Here is a 19,621-nt window from a genome sequence, read left to right on the forward strand (position 1 = left end):
TTATAGTCAGGGAAAATGAAAATTAAAATGATTCTTCAAGTACATGAATTTCAACTAGGTAAAACTGATGTTTTCCTATCTGTCCCTTTAGTTCATTCATTTATTGATTCATTCATTGATGTATACTGTCTTTCATCAGACTTGGGATATTGATTGTCCTGTATTTTATATACTTCCACTAAAAAAAGTGGTAGAGGGCTGGCAGTTATTGGAAGGCAGTTATAGGTGTATAATTAAATCATCACAGTGTTAGAGATTTTAATAAAATGTAAGAATGTGTGCATCTTAGAATTGCTGAAATTTTGTTGTATTTATTGTCTGCCACTCAGGAGGCATTTTTCTAGGCCCTGGATGTACATCCGTGAATAAAACAAACATCTCTGCCTAATTTTCATGTGTTCACTTGGGGGAGACAGACAGTTCACAAGGCAACTAAATGAAATGTGTAGTGTGTTGGCGCCATGTATTCTTTAAAAATGAGTGGAGAAGGGAAATCAGAAGTATTGGGGTGCCAATATTAGATTTCTATAAAGCATGGAGGAACAACCCATGTCTGAGGCAATAACCACAAAAATGATAGGCTACCCTTATGATGGATAACACTTTCTATTCCAGATTAGCTGTTAGCACTTGAAAATATTAAAACAAATTAATATTTTAACAGGTTCTCCTATTTTACAGCAAAAGAACTCTCAACACAAAAAAGTTAAACAGCTTACCCAGAGTCTCACTCAGAGACCATGCTTTTAACTTTTTTATATGTTGTGTGTTAGAAAAGTTCAGTTCACATATCTTGTAAAAGAGTTGTGACATGAAGAAAAAGGTGCCTGTGTTCCCTCTTCTCAGTAGTAATTTCTGATAGGGAAAAAAAATTTTTTAGAATTATGTGGTGAATGTGGTGAGCCGAGATTGCGCCATTGCAGTCCAGCCTGGGTAACGAGTGAAACTCCGTCTCAAAAAAAAAAAAAAAAAATTATGTGGTGAAAAAAAATTTGGTTTAAGATTCTACTTATCAGTTTGTTCTTTAAAACACATACCCTGGCCAGGTGTGGTGGTTCACACCTGTAATCCTAGCACTTTGGGAGACTGAGGTGGGAGGATCATTTGAACCCAAGAATTCAAGACCAGCCTGGGCAACATTTAAAACAAAAATAATCCGGGAGTGGTGGCACACACCTGTGATTCCAGGTACTCAGGAGGCTGAGGTGGGAGGATTGCCCAAGTCAAGGCTGAGGTGGGAGGATTGCCCAAGTCAAGGCTGAGGTGGGAGGATTGCCCAAGTCAAGGCTGCAGGGAGCCATGTGTGATTCCACAAAAGAGTGAGACCCTGTCTCAAAAAAACAGATACCCTATTCAAGAAATTGTGTTAGTGTTATTACTGTTTATCTTGCCAATTTATCACTTGTTTTCTAACAGTATGTTTTGAAGAATATCATCATGCATACTGGTCAATAAATAGGCAGTGTTTTGACCAGATATAATTTTCATATCAAAAACTTCCCAGTGGTTCTGACTAATTATCCTAACTCCTAAAGAAATTGAAACTATAAATTTCAAGGTTAACTGGAATTGAGGCTTGTAACTTTGTATTTTTGGCTCTGTTAGAGAAAGCATCTGTCTTATACTCTTCAGAATCCAAGAATGCACTTTTATACCATAATAACCTGCTTATAACATCCTAACTGCATAAAATTACCTTCATCGTTTTTTCTTCTGTATCTTTGTTGTTTTCCTACATTGATTTTCTTATTCATAATCTAAATCACATTCTTTGATCCTTATATTTTTACACTAGCTTTTGATGTATTTTTCATCTCATCGTGGTCCTGTGTTATCTATGTTATATTTTATATTGAATGCTAGACTTTTCAATAATAGGGTTTCTGATATACAGGCCTCCAGCCCTAGGATTGTGTTTGTTATTCAGAGTACTACCTTAAACAAGGAATTTATTTTTATAAATGAATTTGTAAAAATTAAAGGCAGGTGCCAAGTGGTATTCTGTAAGAGACATGGCTTCATGGACTTGAAAGGGCAAGAAAGCAAATGAGACACTAAGCTTTTTAAGTGATGGTTGCTGTAATTAGGTCCAGGATTTTCTCCTGAGCTTTAAGTTTGAAAGCCCAAAACACACACAACCCAGAGTGTTTAACTGGTTGCTTGTCAGTCTCCCCCACCAAACTATGAGCTCTTTGAGGGCAAGTGGCAGGGAAAGGCATCCTGTCTGAGTCATTTCCCTTTGTATGCTTAGTGCACAGTGACATAGTAGGCATTTTGCTAAAGAATGCATAAATTTGACTTTAGACCAGTGTCTCTTAAATTTGCAGGTAAGGAAGGGATTGCCTCTTTTGAAATTGAGAAAATCATGAGAATATTAGACTGTTTCCCAAGAAGAATAAACATAAATTTTTATGTACTTCCTTGGTCTGTACGTCTACCTGTGTTCCTCACTTAGGAAGGTCAGGTTGGCTGCTGCTGTAGGCCCGCTATGATACACACTGTGTTAGTCCATTTTGCACTGCTATAAAGATATACCTGAGGCAGGGTATTTATAAAGAAAAAAGGTTTAATTGGCCTCACGGTTCTGCAGCCTGTACAGCAAGCATGGCATCAGCATCTTTTTGGCTTCTGTAGAGGCCTCAGGGAGTTCTTATTCATGGCAGAATGTGAAGTGGAGGCAGGCACATCATATGGTGAGAGAGGGAGAGAGAAGAGGCAGGTCCTAGACTTTCTTAAACAACCAGATCTTATGTGAACTAACTGAGCAAGAACTCACTTATCACCAAAGGGATGGTACTAAACTGTCCATGAAAGATCTGCCCCCATGATCTAATCACCTCCTATTAGACCCCACCTCCAACATTTGGAATCACATTTCAATATGAGATTTGGAGGGGACAGACATTCAAACCATATTATTCCTCCCCTGCCCCCTTCCCCCCATCTCGTGTCCTTCTCACATTTCAAAATACAATCATTTCAATACAAGCCTTCTCAATAGTGTCTCAAATTTTTAATTCCAGCATTAATTGAAAAGTTCAAAGTCCAAAATCTCATCTGGAGATGAGTTCCTCCCATTTATGAGCCTGTGAGATCAAAAACAAGCTGTTTACGCCAAGATGCAATTGTGGTACATGCATTGGGTATACCTTCCCATTTCAAAAGGGAGAGATGTCAGCCAAAAGAAAGGGACAGTAGATTGCACACGAGTCTGAAACCCAGCAGGACAGTCATTAAAGTTCCAAAAACAATCTTCTTGAACTGCATATTCTGTATCTAGGGCAGACTGATACAAAGGGTGAAGTCCCAAGGCCCAGCTCCGCCTCTTTGGCTTTATAAGATAGGTGCAGCCCCTGTGGCTACTCTCTTAGGTTGTAATTGAGTGACTGAGGCTTTTCTAGGCTTAGGATGCAAACTGCCAGTGGCTCTACCATTTTAGGACTTAGAGGACAATGGCCCCCTTCCCACAGCTCCACTACGCAGTGCCCTGGTGGGGACTCTTTCTAGGGGCTCCAGCCCTACAATTCCCCTTGGCACTGCCCTAGTGGAGTTTCTCTGTGAGGGCTCTGTCCCTAGGCAGGCTTCTCTTGTGGCATCAAGGACTTCTGATATTTCCTTTGAAATCTAGGGGAAAACTGCCAAGCCTCTCCCACACTCGGCGTTCTGAGTATCTGCAAACTTAATACCACATAGGAACTGCCAAGGTTTATGGCTTGCACCCTCCAGAGCTGTGGCCCATGGTGTTCCTGAGCCCCTTTGAGCCAAGGCTGGAGTCAGACCAGCCAGGATGCAGGGAGCAGTGTCTTGGAGCTGAGCAAGACAGCTACACCCTGAGCCTGACCCTTGAAACCATTCTTTCCGCTGAGGCTGCTGGCCTGTGATAGGAGGGGCTGTCCAAAAGATCTGAAAATGCCTTTGAGGCCTTTTTCTCATTGCCTTATCTGTTAGCACTCAGCTCTCTTTTAGTCATGCTAATCTCTCTAGAAAGTGATTGCACCACAGTCCATGTGGTTTCCTTCTTTACCACAGGGCCAGGCTGCAGATTTTCCAAACTTTTACCCTCTGCTTCGCTTTTAATTATAAGTTCCAGCTTAAAGTCATTCCTTTGCTCCTGCATCTAATAGTAGGCTGTTAGAATCAGCCATGCTAGTTCTTGAATGTTTTGCTGCTGAGAAACATTTTCTGCCAGATATCCTAGGTCATTAGTCTTAAATTCAAACTTCTACAGCTCCCTCAGGCATTGACACAATACAGCCAAGTTCTTTGCTAAGGCATAGCAATGGTGACCTTTGCTCCAGAACTTGTCAGCCTGGACTTCAGTGTTCATAGCTCCCTCAGCATTTTGGTCACAACCACTTAACCAGTCTTTAAGAAGTTTCAGACTTTCCCTCATCTCCCTGTCTTCTGAGCCCTCCAAACTCTATCTAGCCTCTGTCCGTTACCCAGTTACAAAGGCACTTCCACTTTTTAAGGTATCTTTACAGCAGTGCCCCACTCCTCAGTACCAATTTTTCTGTGTGTGTTCATTTTTGTGTTGCTATAAAGAAATACCCGAGACTGGGTAATTTATAAAGAAAAGAGATTTAACTGGCTCACAGTTCCTCGGGCTATACAGGAAGCATGGCACTAGCATCTGCTTGACTTCTAGGGAAGTCTGAGTGCTTTTACTCATGGCAGAAGGTGAAGCAGAAGCAGGCACGTTACATGATGAGAATGGGGTGAGAGAAGGAGGAGCTCCCAGACTCTTAATCAGATTTTGCATGAACCTACTGAGGAAGAACTCACTTATCAACAAGGGGATGGTGCTAAACTATTCATGAAGGATTCACCCCCATGATTCAATTACCCCCGCCAGGCCCCACCTCGAACTTTTGGAATTGCATTGCAACATGAGATTTGGAAGGGCTAAACATCCTTACCATATCACATACATATATGTGCATGTAATATAAACACATATAGACACACATATACATAATGATATATACACATATACTGACAAAATTTCTAGTACAGCATTTAATAAGACTGTAGTATGTGCTGTGTGTTAGCTGTGATTGTCAGTTAAATCTGCCTGCATCCAACATTCCGGTAAACTCCCCCCACTTCATTTCCTAAACTGGGACATAATTTTATTAGTTCCCAAAATTGGAATGCTACATTTTCTTGTAAAACATTAAGGTTTTAATATAATTGACATTTTATTTCATAGTTTGTTCTTTTCAAATAAGAAGACAGTACTTTTGAGCTATTACCTACTTATAGAACAAATATAGACTTTTATTACTCCAAACAATGTTGGAGTCAGACTCCAAAAGCATATAATTCCGAGGCTACTATTGATATGTGTTGGTTGTATTTTCTCTTTGTGAAGCTAACTAGACCATAAGAAGATCAATTCCATGTATGACCTACACTACAATTAACTGAGCCAATCAGGCAGATTTCTCATTATATTTACTTATAAGTTATTCATAATAATTTGATATCATCACTTACATTTTTTAAAACTAGGACCAGTAATTTCATTGCCAGTTCCACCAGCTTAGCTATATCTCATAATTTATTTTCAACCTTCTTGCAGTAGAAGCCTCTTCCTCCATCTGTATTAGACAAACATTGCAGCCCTGAATTCCATGGCCTCTGTCTTCTTCAGAGGCTTACCTGTGCTATTACCCTTCTTCTCCTGTATCATCTGTGTTGTCTTCTCCACTTGGTCACTGTCATTAAGTCACTTGTCTTAATACCTAGTTTTAAAAAACAAAATGCAAATAAAACCCATTTTAACTCACCTTTACTGATTTATTTCTGCCCATTGGATGACACTCTTGGAAAAAGTTACCTGTACTTACTGTTGCCACTTGGTCATTCCTACGTTGTTTAACTCTTTTTCTAATCAGACTTTCTTCTACACCATTGCACTGGAATATTCCTAACAAGGTCATCGGCCTCTATCTAGTGAAATAAAGTGTTCTGTTCTCTGGTCTGTTACTCGGCCTTTTAACATCATTTGCCATAGTCAACCACATCATCTTTTTAAAACCTCTTTTTGTCTCTGGGCTTCTGTAGTACTGCTTGGACATGTTTTGTTTCGTTCCCCCCTCCCCTGCCATTCTCGCCTTCCTCACTGGCTGTTTCTTAGGTGCCTTGGCTTCTCTTCCCCTTTTTGACCATCAGTGTTGGATGCTCCAGTGCTGTAGCCGCAGCCTAGCTCCCTTCTTGTCTACTTCTGAGAGCTCTCATCGGACTTGTGGCTCCAGAATCATCTCTGTGTTGATGACTCTGGCTCAGACTTCTCCTTGAGTTCTGAATATGGATAGCCAGATGTCTACCAGACAGCTCAACTTGTTTTGTCAAATCTGTGAAACAGAACCATTAACTCCTCCCTCCCCTTTCCTCCTGATTCTTCAATTTTCAAAATCTGCCCTGTGTTGGTAAATGACTACCATCCACCCACGTAAGTGCTTGGAGACTACCCCCTTCACCAAACAACAACAACAACAACAACAAAACATTCTTTCCCTTTCATCCTACATCAATCCTTAAGTACGTTGTCTGATCTTCCAAAATACCTGGCAGATCCACTTGTCCCCTTACGCCTCCGCTTCTAAAACCCAGATTCAAGCACCATCATCTCTACTTTGTAAGTAACAGCCTCCCAACTGTTTTTTTTCCTTCACTCTTGCTGTCTTCAATTTCCTCCAGATAGTAATTTATGTGATTTTTCTAAAATGCAGATTTGTTATCACTACCCGCTTTAAGGCTTTTAATTGCACTTAAGGTGAGAATGCCATTCCTTTCTCCCTAGCCTCTGTGATCTTGGCTTTGGCCACTTTTTCCATTTTGACCCTCTCTTCTTTCCTTCTGGGTCACTGGGTTTTAGCTGCAGTGGCTTTGCTTCTGGCTCATAAATCTTCTAATCTTGTTTTAGTCTCTGGGCCTTTGTATTTGCTTTTGCGCTGCTGGGAATGCTCTGCTCTAAAGTCTTCTCACCCTTGACCCCTCAAACTTCAGACTGAAGCAAAATGTTAGCTCCTTAGAAAGGCTAATGTAGCCCACTAGGAGAGTTTGAGTGGCCCTTTTTAATTGTCTTCATTGTACTTGTCTGTAATTATTTTAATTGTCTACTGTCTACCTGCAGGATAATATAAACTTATTGAATGTTCTTGTTCACACTGACTCCTCAGCACGTAGAACAGTCCCTGGAAGTAGTAAACAGTCAGTAAATATCTATTGGGAAACACTATTGTTGCAGAGCTGTTAGTTTTATTATATTTAGATTGTGTAAATTTATTATTAATGAATTAATACCTATAGTGTTCAAAATTGAATTAATACCTGTAGTGTTCAGTCAGTTTATAGTTTGTGTTCCCCTTATTTAAGAGTTGCCCTGTTTATGATTTATGAGCTGTTTATACCTTCTCTTTTGTTCCTTCAAAACAACCTTGTAAGTTCAGCCAACTGCTATTAGTGCCCTCCCTTGACCCCCAAAGAGTTAAATGACTTGCACAAGATTTCAGTAGGTGAACTGGAACCTAGGTCTTCTGCTTCTTAAACCAGACAGGTTTATTGGTATAGTGTCCTAGGAGTGTGCTTTCGTGTGTGTTTGTAGTTTAGAGGAATTATAACACTTAAGACCTTTACATCCCATATTCTCTCCAAGAGATGTTTTAAAGCTGTCTTTAGCTCTGTGGCTGTTCTTTTCAGTGGTAACATAAAATATTGGTCCCTGTTATAATCAATATAAGTTAAGATTTGGCCAATTATTTTTTAGTGGTGATGCTTAATTATCAGGTGTTACAGATATGTCATATGTATGTGATTAATGGTAGTCTTTATACCATATATCAGTATGAGGCTGATATAACCACTATCTCCAAACAAATTTCTTTAAAAATTATAGACCAGTAGAGGGAAAGAGAGTAATTTTTATCCTCTTTTTGCTAGTAAGAGTATTCAAACACAAGACATTACAAACCAACCCATGGACTAATCTCATCCTTATTCCCGCAGTCCTTTGCTGCCTTGCTTTCCATTGACTCTGTCTTAAAAATTAGAGCTTTTTCGAAGCTTTCAAATGATAAATTGTTTTTTTTTTTTTTTCAACTGAGAAATCTAAAATACTTTCTGTACTGCCTAGTATGGACCCTGTTATAGTTGCTAGTGGAATTTGTTCTGGAATCTTTGAATCTTGTTGAATCCTTCAATGAAGTAAATAATTACCTTAAAGCTATATGTTCATTTCTCATCATTTATTCTAATAATGTATTTTATTTTCCGTCTTCTACTCTTTGCCAGTCTGAGAGGTGAAATTAATAGTTAAAGCACTTAAAGCTGAGATTCTTACAGTAACCTGTTTTCCTGTCTTTCTCCTTTGATGTTCTCCTGGAATAGGCTCTTGCCAAAAACACAATTCAAGTTAGGTTTAATATGACAAATCAAAAATATTATCCTAGTTATCTCTGTCTTCTTCATCTCTTCTTCTATCTCTGTGTTCTTCTTCTTCTTCTTTTTTTTTTTTTTGAAACAGTCTCATTCTATCCCCCAGGCTGGAGTGCAGTGGCGTTATCTCGGCTCACTGCAACCTCCGCCTACCAGGTTGAAGCAATTCTCATGTCTTGGCCTCCTGAGTAGCTGAGATTACAGGTGCCCACCACCACACCTGGCTAATTTTTTTGTATTTTTAGTAGAGACAGGATTTTGCCATGTTGGCCAGGCTGGTCTTGAACTCCTGACATAGGTGATCCGCCCGCCTCCACCTCCCAAAGTGCTGGGATTATAAGTGTGAGCCACTGCACCCAGATTCTCTAGCATTCTTAAATATACTAAGGAAAAAATTTCACCGCTGTCTGTACTGTTATGCCCCGACAGTAATGTACATGTGTACCCACTTTGCATTAACTAATTGGGATATATCTGGGTTTGATAGGATCAACAAAGTTAGACTTACATCATAGGATGGAGGAATGGCAAATGGCTGTTCATCCAACTAGCTGTCTCTTAACCTCTTCATATCTTTCTAATTCCATACTCCAGACAAATGTTGCATCCTACAGTGTGCTTTTTACCTTAAGTGACAATAGATAGTCAATAGCACCACCTAGCAATTTTAAGAAAGGTCATCCTAAGTATCCTGTTTTGTGACTTGCAAATCTTCTATCAGTCTAACAGAGGCATTTCAGTAGAGAAGCTTTTAGAGCTTGTGATAGATTAACTTTTCACTGTTACTCAGAAAATGGGAGTAAAAATCAGACTTTCGTAGTTGTCCAGGGTGCAATAACTAAATCAAATCTACATATATATAAACTTCCCAGTTTTAGAGGGGGGAAATGTCCTAAAGTCAGGGAAATGTTTGAAAACCATCAAACTGTCATAACAGTTTGGATTGCTAACATTTACAAGATGGTATAAGGTAATACAATCAGAAATAAGCATTTCTGGCTGGGCATGGTGGATCATGCCTTTAATCCCAGCACTTTGTGGGGCTGAGGCAGCTGGATCACCTGAAGTCAGGAGTGCGAGACCAGCCTGGCCAACATGGTGAAATCCTGTCTGTACTAAAAATACAAAAATTAGCTGGATATGATGGCATGCCCCTCTAGTCCTAGCTACTCAAGAAGCTGAGGTATGAGAATGGCTTGAACCTGGGAGGCAGAGGTTGCTGTGAGCTGAGATTGCACCACTGCACACCAGCCTGGGTGACAGAGCAAGACTCTGTTTCAAAAAAACACAAACAAAATAAAAAACAAAAATAAGCGGTTGGGGGAGTGAAAATTCTTAATCCAGTCCTGACTTATGTTCTTAAAGTGTTCTTTTAAAGACCTGCAGGTGTTTGTCAGTGCTTCAATTTCTGTGCACCTAAAGCATGAGAATAAACATTTTGGTAGGGTCTTAGGAATTACAATCTAGAGTGATGAGTTAAGGTGTTTTGAATAAAAATAGATACTTTAATTTGTAAGAAATAAAACTTCTGAAATGTGTTTCTTTTTATTAGGTTTAAGTGGAAACCCTGCAGATTTAGAAAGAAGAGAAGCAGTGTTTGGAAAGAATTTTATACCTCCTAAAAAGCCAAAAACCTTTCTTCAATTAGTATGGGAAGCATTACAAGATGTCACTTTAATTATATTAGAAATTGCAGCCATAGTATCATTGGGCCTTTCTTTTTATCAGCCTCCAGAAGGGGATAATGCACGTAAGTAAATGGGGGTGGGGTAGGGTGGGGAAGACATGTCTGATGCTAGTTCAGCTAATTCATTTCGTTAATGCATAATAATAATAGCTGGCCAGCATTTATTGATGTTTGCTATGTGCTAGGCACTGTTCTAAGTATTTTTAGTACATTATCTCAGATAATTTTCATAGTAACCCTATGAATTAAGATTGTGTCACCTCCCTTTTACAGTGAGGCACAGAGGGTAAATAACCTATCCAGTATATGCTGATTATCTGTCTGATGCAGACCTATGCCATGTATATGACATGGTCTTTGCTATCACAGTTTTTCAGTTTTTTAGAGCACTATACTATGAAACAATTTCAGTTTTTAAGTTTTGGTTTATTCGAAAAATGTCATTATGAAAATGAAATTCTATTCTCTTCCCAAATTCATTATTTTTCAAGATCTTAAAATGTTTTGCTATATATACCATTTGGGTAATTTTTTTGCCATTATAGAAAATTTCCTTGCCATTATACCATGGGTTGAACATCCCTAATATGAAAATCCAAAATGCTTTGAAATTCAAAATTTTTGAGTTGCCTGCATGATTCTACAAGTGGAAAAATTCCACTTATAAGTAGTTACCACAAATTTTGTCTCATATACAAGATTCTTTTTTAAATATTGTATGAAATTACCTTTAGACTATGTGTATATGGTGTATATGAAACATAAATTCATATTTAGACTTGGGTCTCATCCCCAAGATACCTCATTTTATATATATGCAGATATTCCCAAATCTGAAAAAAATTAAAACATTTTTGTTCCAAGCATTTCAGATAAGGGATACTCAACCTATCCACAGAGTTTCCTGATGAACAGAGAAATAGATTATAGAGTGGTTGATTTGCTTTAACTTGTAGCTACAGATGTTTTTTTCTCTCATTTTTCTGTGCCTTTTCACTTTTAAGTTTCTTCTTCTGCCCTTTAAAAAATATATTTAAAATTAATAGTTCTGCTGGTAGATTCTTTAACTGATAGGAAATCTAGCGTATGTTTTGGTTTCTATATATAAGTAGCTATAATACAAAATAAACCAATAGTATTTTACATATCAAAAGGTTAATTCACCAAAATATTTTGGTTTGTGAAAGCTTCATTTCTGTAACTTTCAAGTTGTGAAGAGATATTTGCTAACTCTAAAAGTTGGGTAAGGTGATTACATTAGTCCCTTTACATTGCTGTATAAGAATATGGGCTGGGTGCGGTGGCTCACACCTGTTATTCCAGCACTTTGCGGGGCTGAGGTCGGCGGATCATGAGGTCAAGAGATCAAGATCACCCTGACCAACATGGTGAAACCCTGTTTCTACTAAAAATACAAAAATTAGCTGGGCGTGGTGGCACGCACCTGTAGTCCTAGCTACTCAGGAGGCTGAGGCAGGAGAATCGCTTGAACCTGGGAGGCAGAGGTTTCAGTGAGCTGAGATCACACCATTGCATTCCATCCTGGCGACAGAGCAAGATTCCATCTCAAAAAAAAGAACTTTTTTTTAGACAAAGTTGGCTAACTTACAAGAAAAGATTCTGCAGGCTGTACGGGGGCCAGACTTTTTAAAGAACCAGCTCTTATGTGAACTCCTCACAATGGGGAGGGCACCAAGCCATTCATGGGGGATCCACCTACATGTTCCAAACACCTCCCACTAGGCCCTGCTTTCAACACTAGGGATCATATTTCAGCATGAGATGTAGAGGGGACAAACATCCAAATTCTATCAAATAATCATGTAATTATTTAAAAGATGGACCTAGGCTCATGTAAGGACTGTATTCTTTTTCTTTAAAGAAATTTTGGACACAGCATAAACCAGTTTATCCAAGATTAGTATATATCATGGTTTCTCACCAGCGGCATGACTGCCATTTTGAGCAACAAAATTCTTTGTCGTCATATTCATCGTGCACCCCACCCCCTGTGAGGCAACCAAAAACATTTCCAGACTTCGTTGTGTGTCCTATAGTGGGCAAAGTTGCCCCTGGTTGAAAATCACTCTAAAGGATTTAGATAATGTTTTTGTCAATGTTGAGATAAATTATTTTTTAAACGTATTTATTTTTATTAAATAAGTAGTACCTATTTTACTGTTTAAAAAAATAAGGGGTGAATGAAGACAGTCCAGAGGAAATAACATTCACTGGAAATCCCACTTCTTAGAGATTCCTGCTATACCCTTTTATCCTTTAAGATTTTTAAGTATGTGTCATGTGTCTATGAGCACTCATATATGTAAATGTATGATGGTCCGTAAATGTATGTGATTATCTGAAAAGAGAGGTCCTATCATCTTAACATACAGCTGAATTTTTTCAGTTTTCCACCTACCTAGCTGTCACTATAGAATATTAGGAATTAGTTTTCTGGAATTGAGTTAGCAGATTATTAAAATATTTTTACTTGCAATATTTAAATTTTCTTAGAAAACAAAAGAAAAATATTTTCAAGAAGTGGAGTTTATTACCAGCAAGTTCTGGGACGAATCTTTTTGGAATTCAAATTGCTTCCTTTGTAAAATATAGTGGCAGGTCCTTTGCTAAATTTGTTAAAGGAGATACAGGTATTAAAATCCAACTGAGAAGACAATGTAGCACTGTCAGTGTTGTAAGGCCCTTTTAAGAGTCAGAGTTCACCAAAAGTTCTTAATGAAACATATAAAGATTTTTTGCTCCATAGTGAAAAGTTATTTAGTATTCACGTATACACGTGCACACATACATACATACGTACATACATGCATGCATACATATATATAGAAAGAGGGAGAGACAGAGTCTCTGTCCCCCAGGCTGAAGTGCAGTGGCACTACCTCGGCTGATTGCAACCTCCATCTCCCAGGTTCAAGCAGTTTTGCTGCCTCAGCCTCCTTAGTAGCTGGGACTATAGACATGTGCCACCATGCCGGGCTAATTTTTGTATTTTTCATAGAGACAGGGTTTCACCGTGTTGGCCAGTCTGGTCTCAAATTCCTGACCTCAGGTGATCCGCCCGCCTCAGCCTCCCAAAGTGCTCCGATTACAGGCATGAGCCACTGCACCCAGGCTTGCATTTAAAAAAATCATTTGTTAATACACTACATGTATCTTTTTGTTATGTTATATCTCAACACTGAGGTGTGGTAACTTGCTTAAAAGGAATCTATTTGTAAATCTGCAGGCATAGAAATCTCATCAAAATTTCTTACTAATATTATTTGATGTGAACATATATTCTATAGCCCAAACCATAAATAAGTCTTTAGTTACTGGTATCTGCATAACAGAGATTCTCAAACTTTTTGGTATCAAGACCTCTTTAAGCTCTTGGAATAATGAGGAGTCCAAAGAGGTTTTGATTATATGAATTTTTCCCATAAATATTATATTTTAAAAGGAAAAAAAATTTTAATATTTATCAATGTGTTCTCACCACAGAAGTAACTATATAAGGTGATGAATATGTTAACTGATTGTGGTAATTTTTTCACAGTGTAGACCTATATCAAAATATTTTGTTGTATACCCTAAATGTATGCAGTTTCATCATTCATACTGTAGTAAAGGTGTACAAAATATATATCAATGCATTTTAAGATAATAATCTATTCATATTCACATAGATAGCATTTTGATGAAAAGTGTTCCCCCCAATAATGAAATTTTAAGTGAAATAATGTAGAGTGGTGTCATACGTCTTTAATGCCCAGCTTAATTGAAGGCAGCTGGGTTCTCGTATCTGCTTGTGTATTTAATATGTCACATTATCACATGAAATGTAATACTTGGAAAATTCTGTTATTCATTAATGAAATATGAGGCCAATAATTATGTCTTCAAATTATGAAAATAGGAATCCCCCTCAGGTTTCACAATAGCACTTTGAAAACTACTTCTCTATACTATTAATGTACACACTTGATAACATCACCCAAGGAATAGATCAATTAAGAGGTTTTATAATGGAATATTTGGCTTGCAGTAGAGAGTATTGACTGAATTTAGATTGTGTATGTCTCTCAGTTGAATATATTTACAAGAGAGCATCTTTGATAATACAGATTTTTATTATATGTTAGCTTGGACTTTGCTGAAAATGTTAAAAATCTTTATATATTTATACATATATAACTGTAAGCTATAGTCATTTTGTGACTTTGATCATTTTTCCCCTATAACTTCTCTAAAAATTTGTAATCGTTGTCAATAGGATTTATATTTTGTACTATTTCAAGATTATTTTGGGCTTGTCTTTATGATGTAGAGTAGAACTATATATGATACATGTCATTAATTTGTTTCAAGTTCTCTTTTGAAATATTCAGTAGTTTAGTGATGAATATACATGTCAGATTTAGAGCTGAAAATTGTATAATTGCCTGTAATTTTTTCCCCTCCTTAACCTCTGTTGCATTGGTCTTTAAACTTTTTTGGTTATTTACGTTATCAGGAAAAAAATATGCATGTACTTCCAAATGATGCATTTATTAATTATAACTATAATTTGTATATTTTAAGCTTATATAAAAAATAGAAATTAAAAGTAAAAGACAAAGCTGGGCACAGTGGCTCACACCTATTATCCCAGCAGTTTGAGAGGCTGAGGTGGGAGGATCACTTAAAGCCAGGAGTTCAAGGCCGGCCTGGGCAACATGACAAGATGCCATCTCTATAAAAAAAATTTTTAAATGAGCTGGCATGGTAGCACTCACCTTGTGGTCTAAGCTATTTGGGAGGCTGAGGTGGGAGGATTGCTTGAGCCTGGGTGGTTGAGGGTTGAGGCTGCAGTGAGCCACACTGGCACCACAGCACTCCACCCTGTGCAGTAGAGACTCTGTCTCAAAAATAAAATTTTAACATTTGCTTTTTTCTTGTAGCCATAAAACATTATTGTTAACCTGATTAAGTTTGATTAATTTTAGAACTTGGCTTTAATGTCTCATAGCTGAAAAGAAGCACACATTATAGAAATCCAAGTGGGAAAAGTGTAGTTATTAAATCATACTCATTTTCATGATCCCTACCCACCAGTTATGCAAAGGAATTTGTTAGAATATGATTGGTAAATTTCATTGTCTGATGTCAGTCTGTTGTTTTTGTAAGCTCTTATAAAGTATTGCATTTTTTTGTGTAATAAATGACATCAAAACCCAGTGAAATGCTTCACTTGGATAATATGTTAGTTGTGTTTCCAAGTTGGTGAAAGTGGTCAGCATGGTGTTTCAACTGTCATCTGATCCTGAGTCTAAACTTGCTCTAATTCAGAGTTAATCTCCTGTCTTCTGACTAGTGGGGAGAGTCATTCTTACAACTTTGATTGTTACACAGCATGTAAATCATAAAATCACTTAACTGGCTGTTATACACAGTGACACATGGTGATTTATTTAGCTTGAAAATAATTAAAATAGAAATTCTGGTATTTGGGTTGGAGGAGGTTCTGTTGGATTATCCTGCTTCTTCCTCACGTTGATGGTTGAATCCTGCTGGTGGTTCTTAGGATATTTTTTGTTAACTGTTTTTGTAACTGTTATATTTCATTCCCAGTTGATCTTACTTCATTCCCTGTCTTCCCTCCCAGATTGCTTTTTAGTCAGTGCCCTCACACCTCAGATTTTTTTTCTTCAATCTGTGTCGACCATGCTTGAACACGCTTTAATCATTTCTGGTGTCATTTATTTACTCATTTTTTTCTGAATAATCCTCCTGTTTTTTGTTTGTTTGTTTGTTTAAGAGAACCAGTGGCTTTCAGACATTTTACTTCAACTGAAAAAGAAATAACTTCACATAGCAACCCAGAAGCCTATATTCCTTCCTGTGAATTTATAAGTAATCAACGTTTTAGGAAATAACACTTATCCTTACTGATTATCTGTTCTTTCTATTTTGTTTTGTTTAGTTTTTCAGAATGCTGGTCATGAGCCACTGAATTGATTTTGGACTTAGAACTAGATCACAGCCTGAAGTCAAAAACCACTGTTCTATTGTTCTTCACCATTATTGACTATACAGTTTTGCGTCTGTTCTCCCCACCCCCATCCTTTTCTGATCTCTCTGCTGCCCTAGGGCATTTGTACTGACTTTACACTCTACCTGTATTTTTTTTTTTTTCTTAGATTTTTATGGCTGGTTCTCTACCAACATTTGGTTTGTAGCTCAAATGTCGTGGATACCTCAGAGGGGCTTTCTCTGCTCACTCAACCTCAATTATCCCTCTTTCTTCATTTAATAGCACTTCACTGGTTAATTTTCTCCATGGCACTTTTTGATAAGTGACATTCATTATTTGTGTATTATTATCTGAATTCTTCATACACCATCCCCAATATGAGTATGGATTCCATGAGGAGAGGGAGATTGTGTGTCTCATTCACTACTGTATTTCTAACTCCTAAAATAGTGTCTGTCACCTAGCATGGGCTCAAATAGTTGGAATAACAAGTAGCACTTTGCTTAACTTTTCATGTTACAAAAGCCTATCACAGTTCAGTAAAACATGACATAGTAAATATGATTCATGTGTTTCACATAATACTAACTTTTTACGTATATCTTGTCTGTCATATGTAACTATCATTAACCCTTGGTTGAGTGTGAAGAAAGCCTTAGCCACTACTGTACCTACTTTACAGGTTTTCTCACATTTAATCCTCACAATAACTCTGGAATAGGTAGTGGTATCATAATTTGACAGATGAAGAAACCAGGTCTCAAAAATAAGTAACTTCCCTGAGGACTGATATTTTATTTCTTTCAGTGTCCTTACTCTTAACTACCTAGACTTCCTCCATCTCCTGAGATTGAGAATCTCAGAGGCAGAGAACTTGAAAGTGATATAGTAAGAGTTCTTGTGGAATGCTTTGAATTTAATAAAATAGTTATTGCTGTATGTACAATTGATAAACATAATTAACACAAAAATATGATTTAGACTTATATGTATGTTGTCATCAATTCAGAATCTTGTTTTGATAAGCATTTTCTTTCTTTCCAAATAGTTTGTGGAGAAGTTTCTGTTGGGGAGGAAGAAGGTGAAGGTGAAACTGGATGGATTGAAGGAGCAGCAATCCTCTTGTCTGTAGTGTGTGTGGTGTTAGTAACAGCTTTCAATGACTGGAGTAAGGAAAAACAGTTTAGAGGTTTGCAGAGCCGAATTGAACAAGAACAGAAGTTCACTGTCATCAGGGGTGGTCAGGTCATTCAGATACCTGTAGCTGACATTACTGTTGGAGATATTGCTCAAGTGAAATATGGTAAGTAAAAAGAGCAATAATCCTGACACTAAACATAAAATTACTCTAATCTTGTTTATAGTTTAGTATATCATTGCTTTTTATTTTAGGTGATCTTCTTCCAGCAGACGGCATACTTATTCAAGGCAACGATCTTAAAATTGATGAAAGCTCTTTGACTGGTGAATCAGATCATGTTAAAAAGTCTTTAGATAAGGATCCCTTACTTCTATCAGGTACAAATATCTTTTATATCTTTGAACACTTCCCTCTTCCACAACTGTGTACCATTGTCAGCAAGCACCATTTTCCGAAAAGTCAATGACATAAAGAGGAATCTGTATTTTATGCTACCTTCTATTGTTGTAATCGTTGGTGACTTTTTTTTTTTTTTTTTTTTGTAAACTGACAGAAACATTAGAAATCTTGGAATGCAGAGCTGTATTTTACAAATGAGAGAGCAGAGTCCAACAAATCAAGAGATTTGAGATTCAGTGTTCATGCTAGTGTAATGATAAAACTGAAATAGAGGCCTAATGATATCTATTGAGTTGGTCTGTTATTTTGTATCATGACTATTCTTAATGCCTACTGAAGTATAAAAGAATGATTTTATGTTTAAAGCAAATTAATGAATTCTCTGCGATCTCCAAAGGACATGTTGTTCTTTCTTAAGAACTGGTAAAATCCTTAAAGTTTACCTATTCCAACTCCTTCATCTAACTGCTAAAGAATTAGTTTGAGATATAAACTATCTAGTATTATATGACTAACCATCAATAGGTCTAGCAGTCATACCTCCATCTAGTCAGAATTGAATTTGCACATGGTTAAGATATGTTCTGGGATTGGAGAAGGGAAGGATAGGTGAGGATACTGTTTGAAATGGAGGGTAACTACTTGGGAGGCTCTTGTAATAACCTGATTGTGATAGCTTGAAATAAGTTGAAGTAAGTAGGTATGAAATGGAAGGGATGGTGGGAAAAATTATAAGTTTTCTTCCAAAACTGCATGAGAGGAAACCACAGTATCACAAATTCCCCCAAAATCATATTCTTTTAAACGTTAGGTTCTAAGGTTCCTATTTTTAATTTCCCTGTATTCTGTATGGAATTTGTGAAATTGCCTATCAGAACTGTACTTGTTAGACTGAATTTATGCTAGAGTTTTGGGAAAGCTAAATGTAGCCTGTCTTCTATCATTATCAGATGTTGATAGATTGCCAACATTTCATACATTGTCAGACGATTGCTGCTGAAACCAGAGTCAAACCTGTGATATTGCAAGGGTCAGTTAAGCTAGAATCACAACTTTAGAGCAAAACCTAAGTTTAACCATAACTTTTTAAGATTTATATATGTGTGCCAAAAGAAGCTTATTGTAAAGAACCATACACATTTACACTGGCCAGAAAATCTTACTGCAAAAAATCAGAGTAATTACATTTATAAACACCATTAGAAATAGGATAAAGATTCCAATTCTAATATAGACTTAGGTTTCACCAAGAAAATTTTGCGATGCGTATACCTTCAGCACCTGTGCCACTTAAAACATTCACACTCAGTTTGGATTTTTCTTTGTATTGGTGTGCTTGTAATTCATACCAAATAGCTGGAAAGATCTTGGATTTATAAGTATAATGTATTTAAGTATAATGTGTTAACTCATTCTACTTCCCTTACCATGCTTCTAAGAAACTGTAGTTAATGTTAACCAAATAAAATCTATAATTTTTCCAAAGGAGAGGGAAGCTATCTAATCGTACTTACCATCATAGATTAACGAGACCACAATGTATAACAAACTAAGATAGTCTCCTGTTTGCTATGTGTACTGCATGGACTTTTATGTACATCTCACTTGTTTACATAGTACTTAGCTCTTCAGGTTGATTTTCTTTAACTGAACTTTGGTCCTTTTCTCTTTTAACAGAGATGACTGGTAAGCTTTATGTATACTCAGGTTCCTAACACACCAAGTATACAAGGAGAACTCTATATAAATTTTTCCCATTTAAGAAAAGGCTGAAATAACTTTGTAGAGTCCCTTATCGCAGTATGGGTGGGAAAGTTTTTCTGCATTTATTTCCCCATTCCAAAAATGTACTGAAAAACATGACATGCATTTATTTTAAATGTACTCTCATGATGCCATCTCTTACTGCTGTCCTTGGCTTCTTAAGTTTAGATTT

The 19,621-nt window shown here is 37.2% G+C and overlaps 1 protein-coding gene across 8 annotated transcripts in view; it reads left to right on the forward strand.

Annotated features, from left to right (window-relative positions):
- Positions 1-19,621, forward strand: part of ATP2B1 (ATPase plasma membrane Ca2+ transporting 1) — a 118,372-nt gene that overhangs the window by 54,785 nt on the left and 43,966 nt on the right. For all 8 annotated transcript variants that reach the window (XM_039471918.2, XM_039471912.2, XM_039471915.2 and 5 more), the window contains exons 3-5: positions 9,995-10,192; positions 17,194-17,448; positions 17,538-17,663. In XM_039471918.2, the coding sequence (XP_039327852.1) occupies positions 9,995-10,192; positions 17,194-17,448; positions 17,538-17,663 (579 nt within the window). The remainder of the gene's footprint in view (positions 1-9,994; positions 10,193-17,193; positions 17,449-17,537; positions 17,664-19,621) is intronic.

The sequence above is a fragment of the Saimiri boliviensis genome, chromosome 7, assembly GCF_048565385.1.
Source record: "Saimiri boliviensis isolate mSaiBol1 chromosome 7, mSaiBol1.pri, whole genome shotgun sequence".
Lineage (NCBI taxonomy): Eukaryota > Metazoa > Chordata > Mammalia > Primates > Cebidae > Saimiri > Saimiri boliviensis.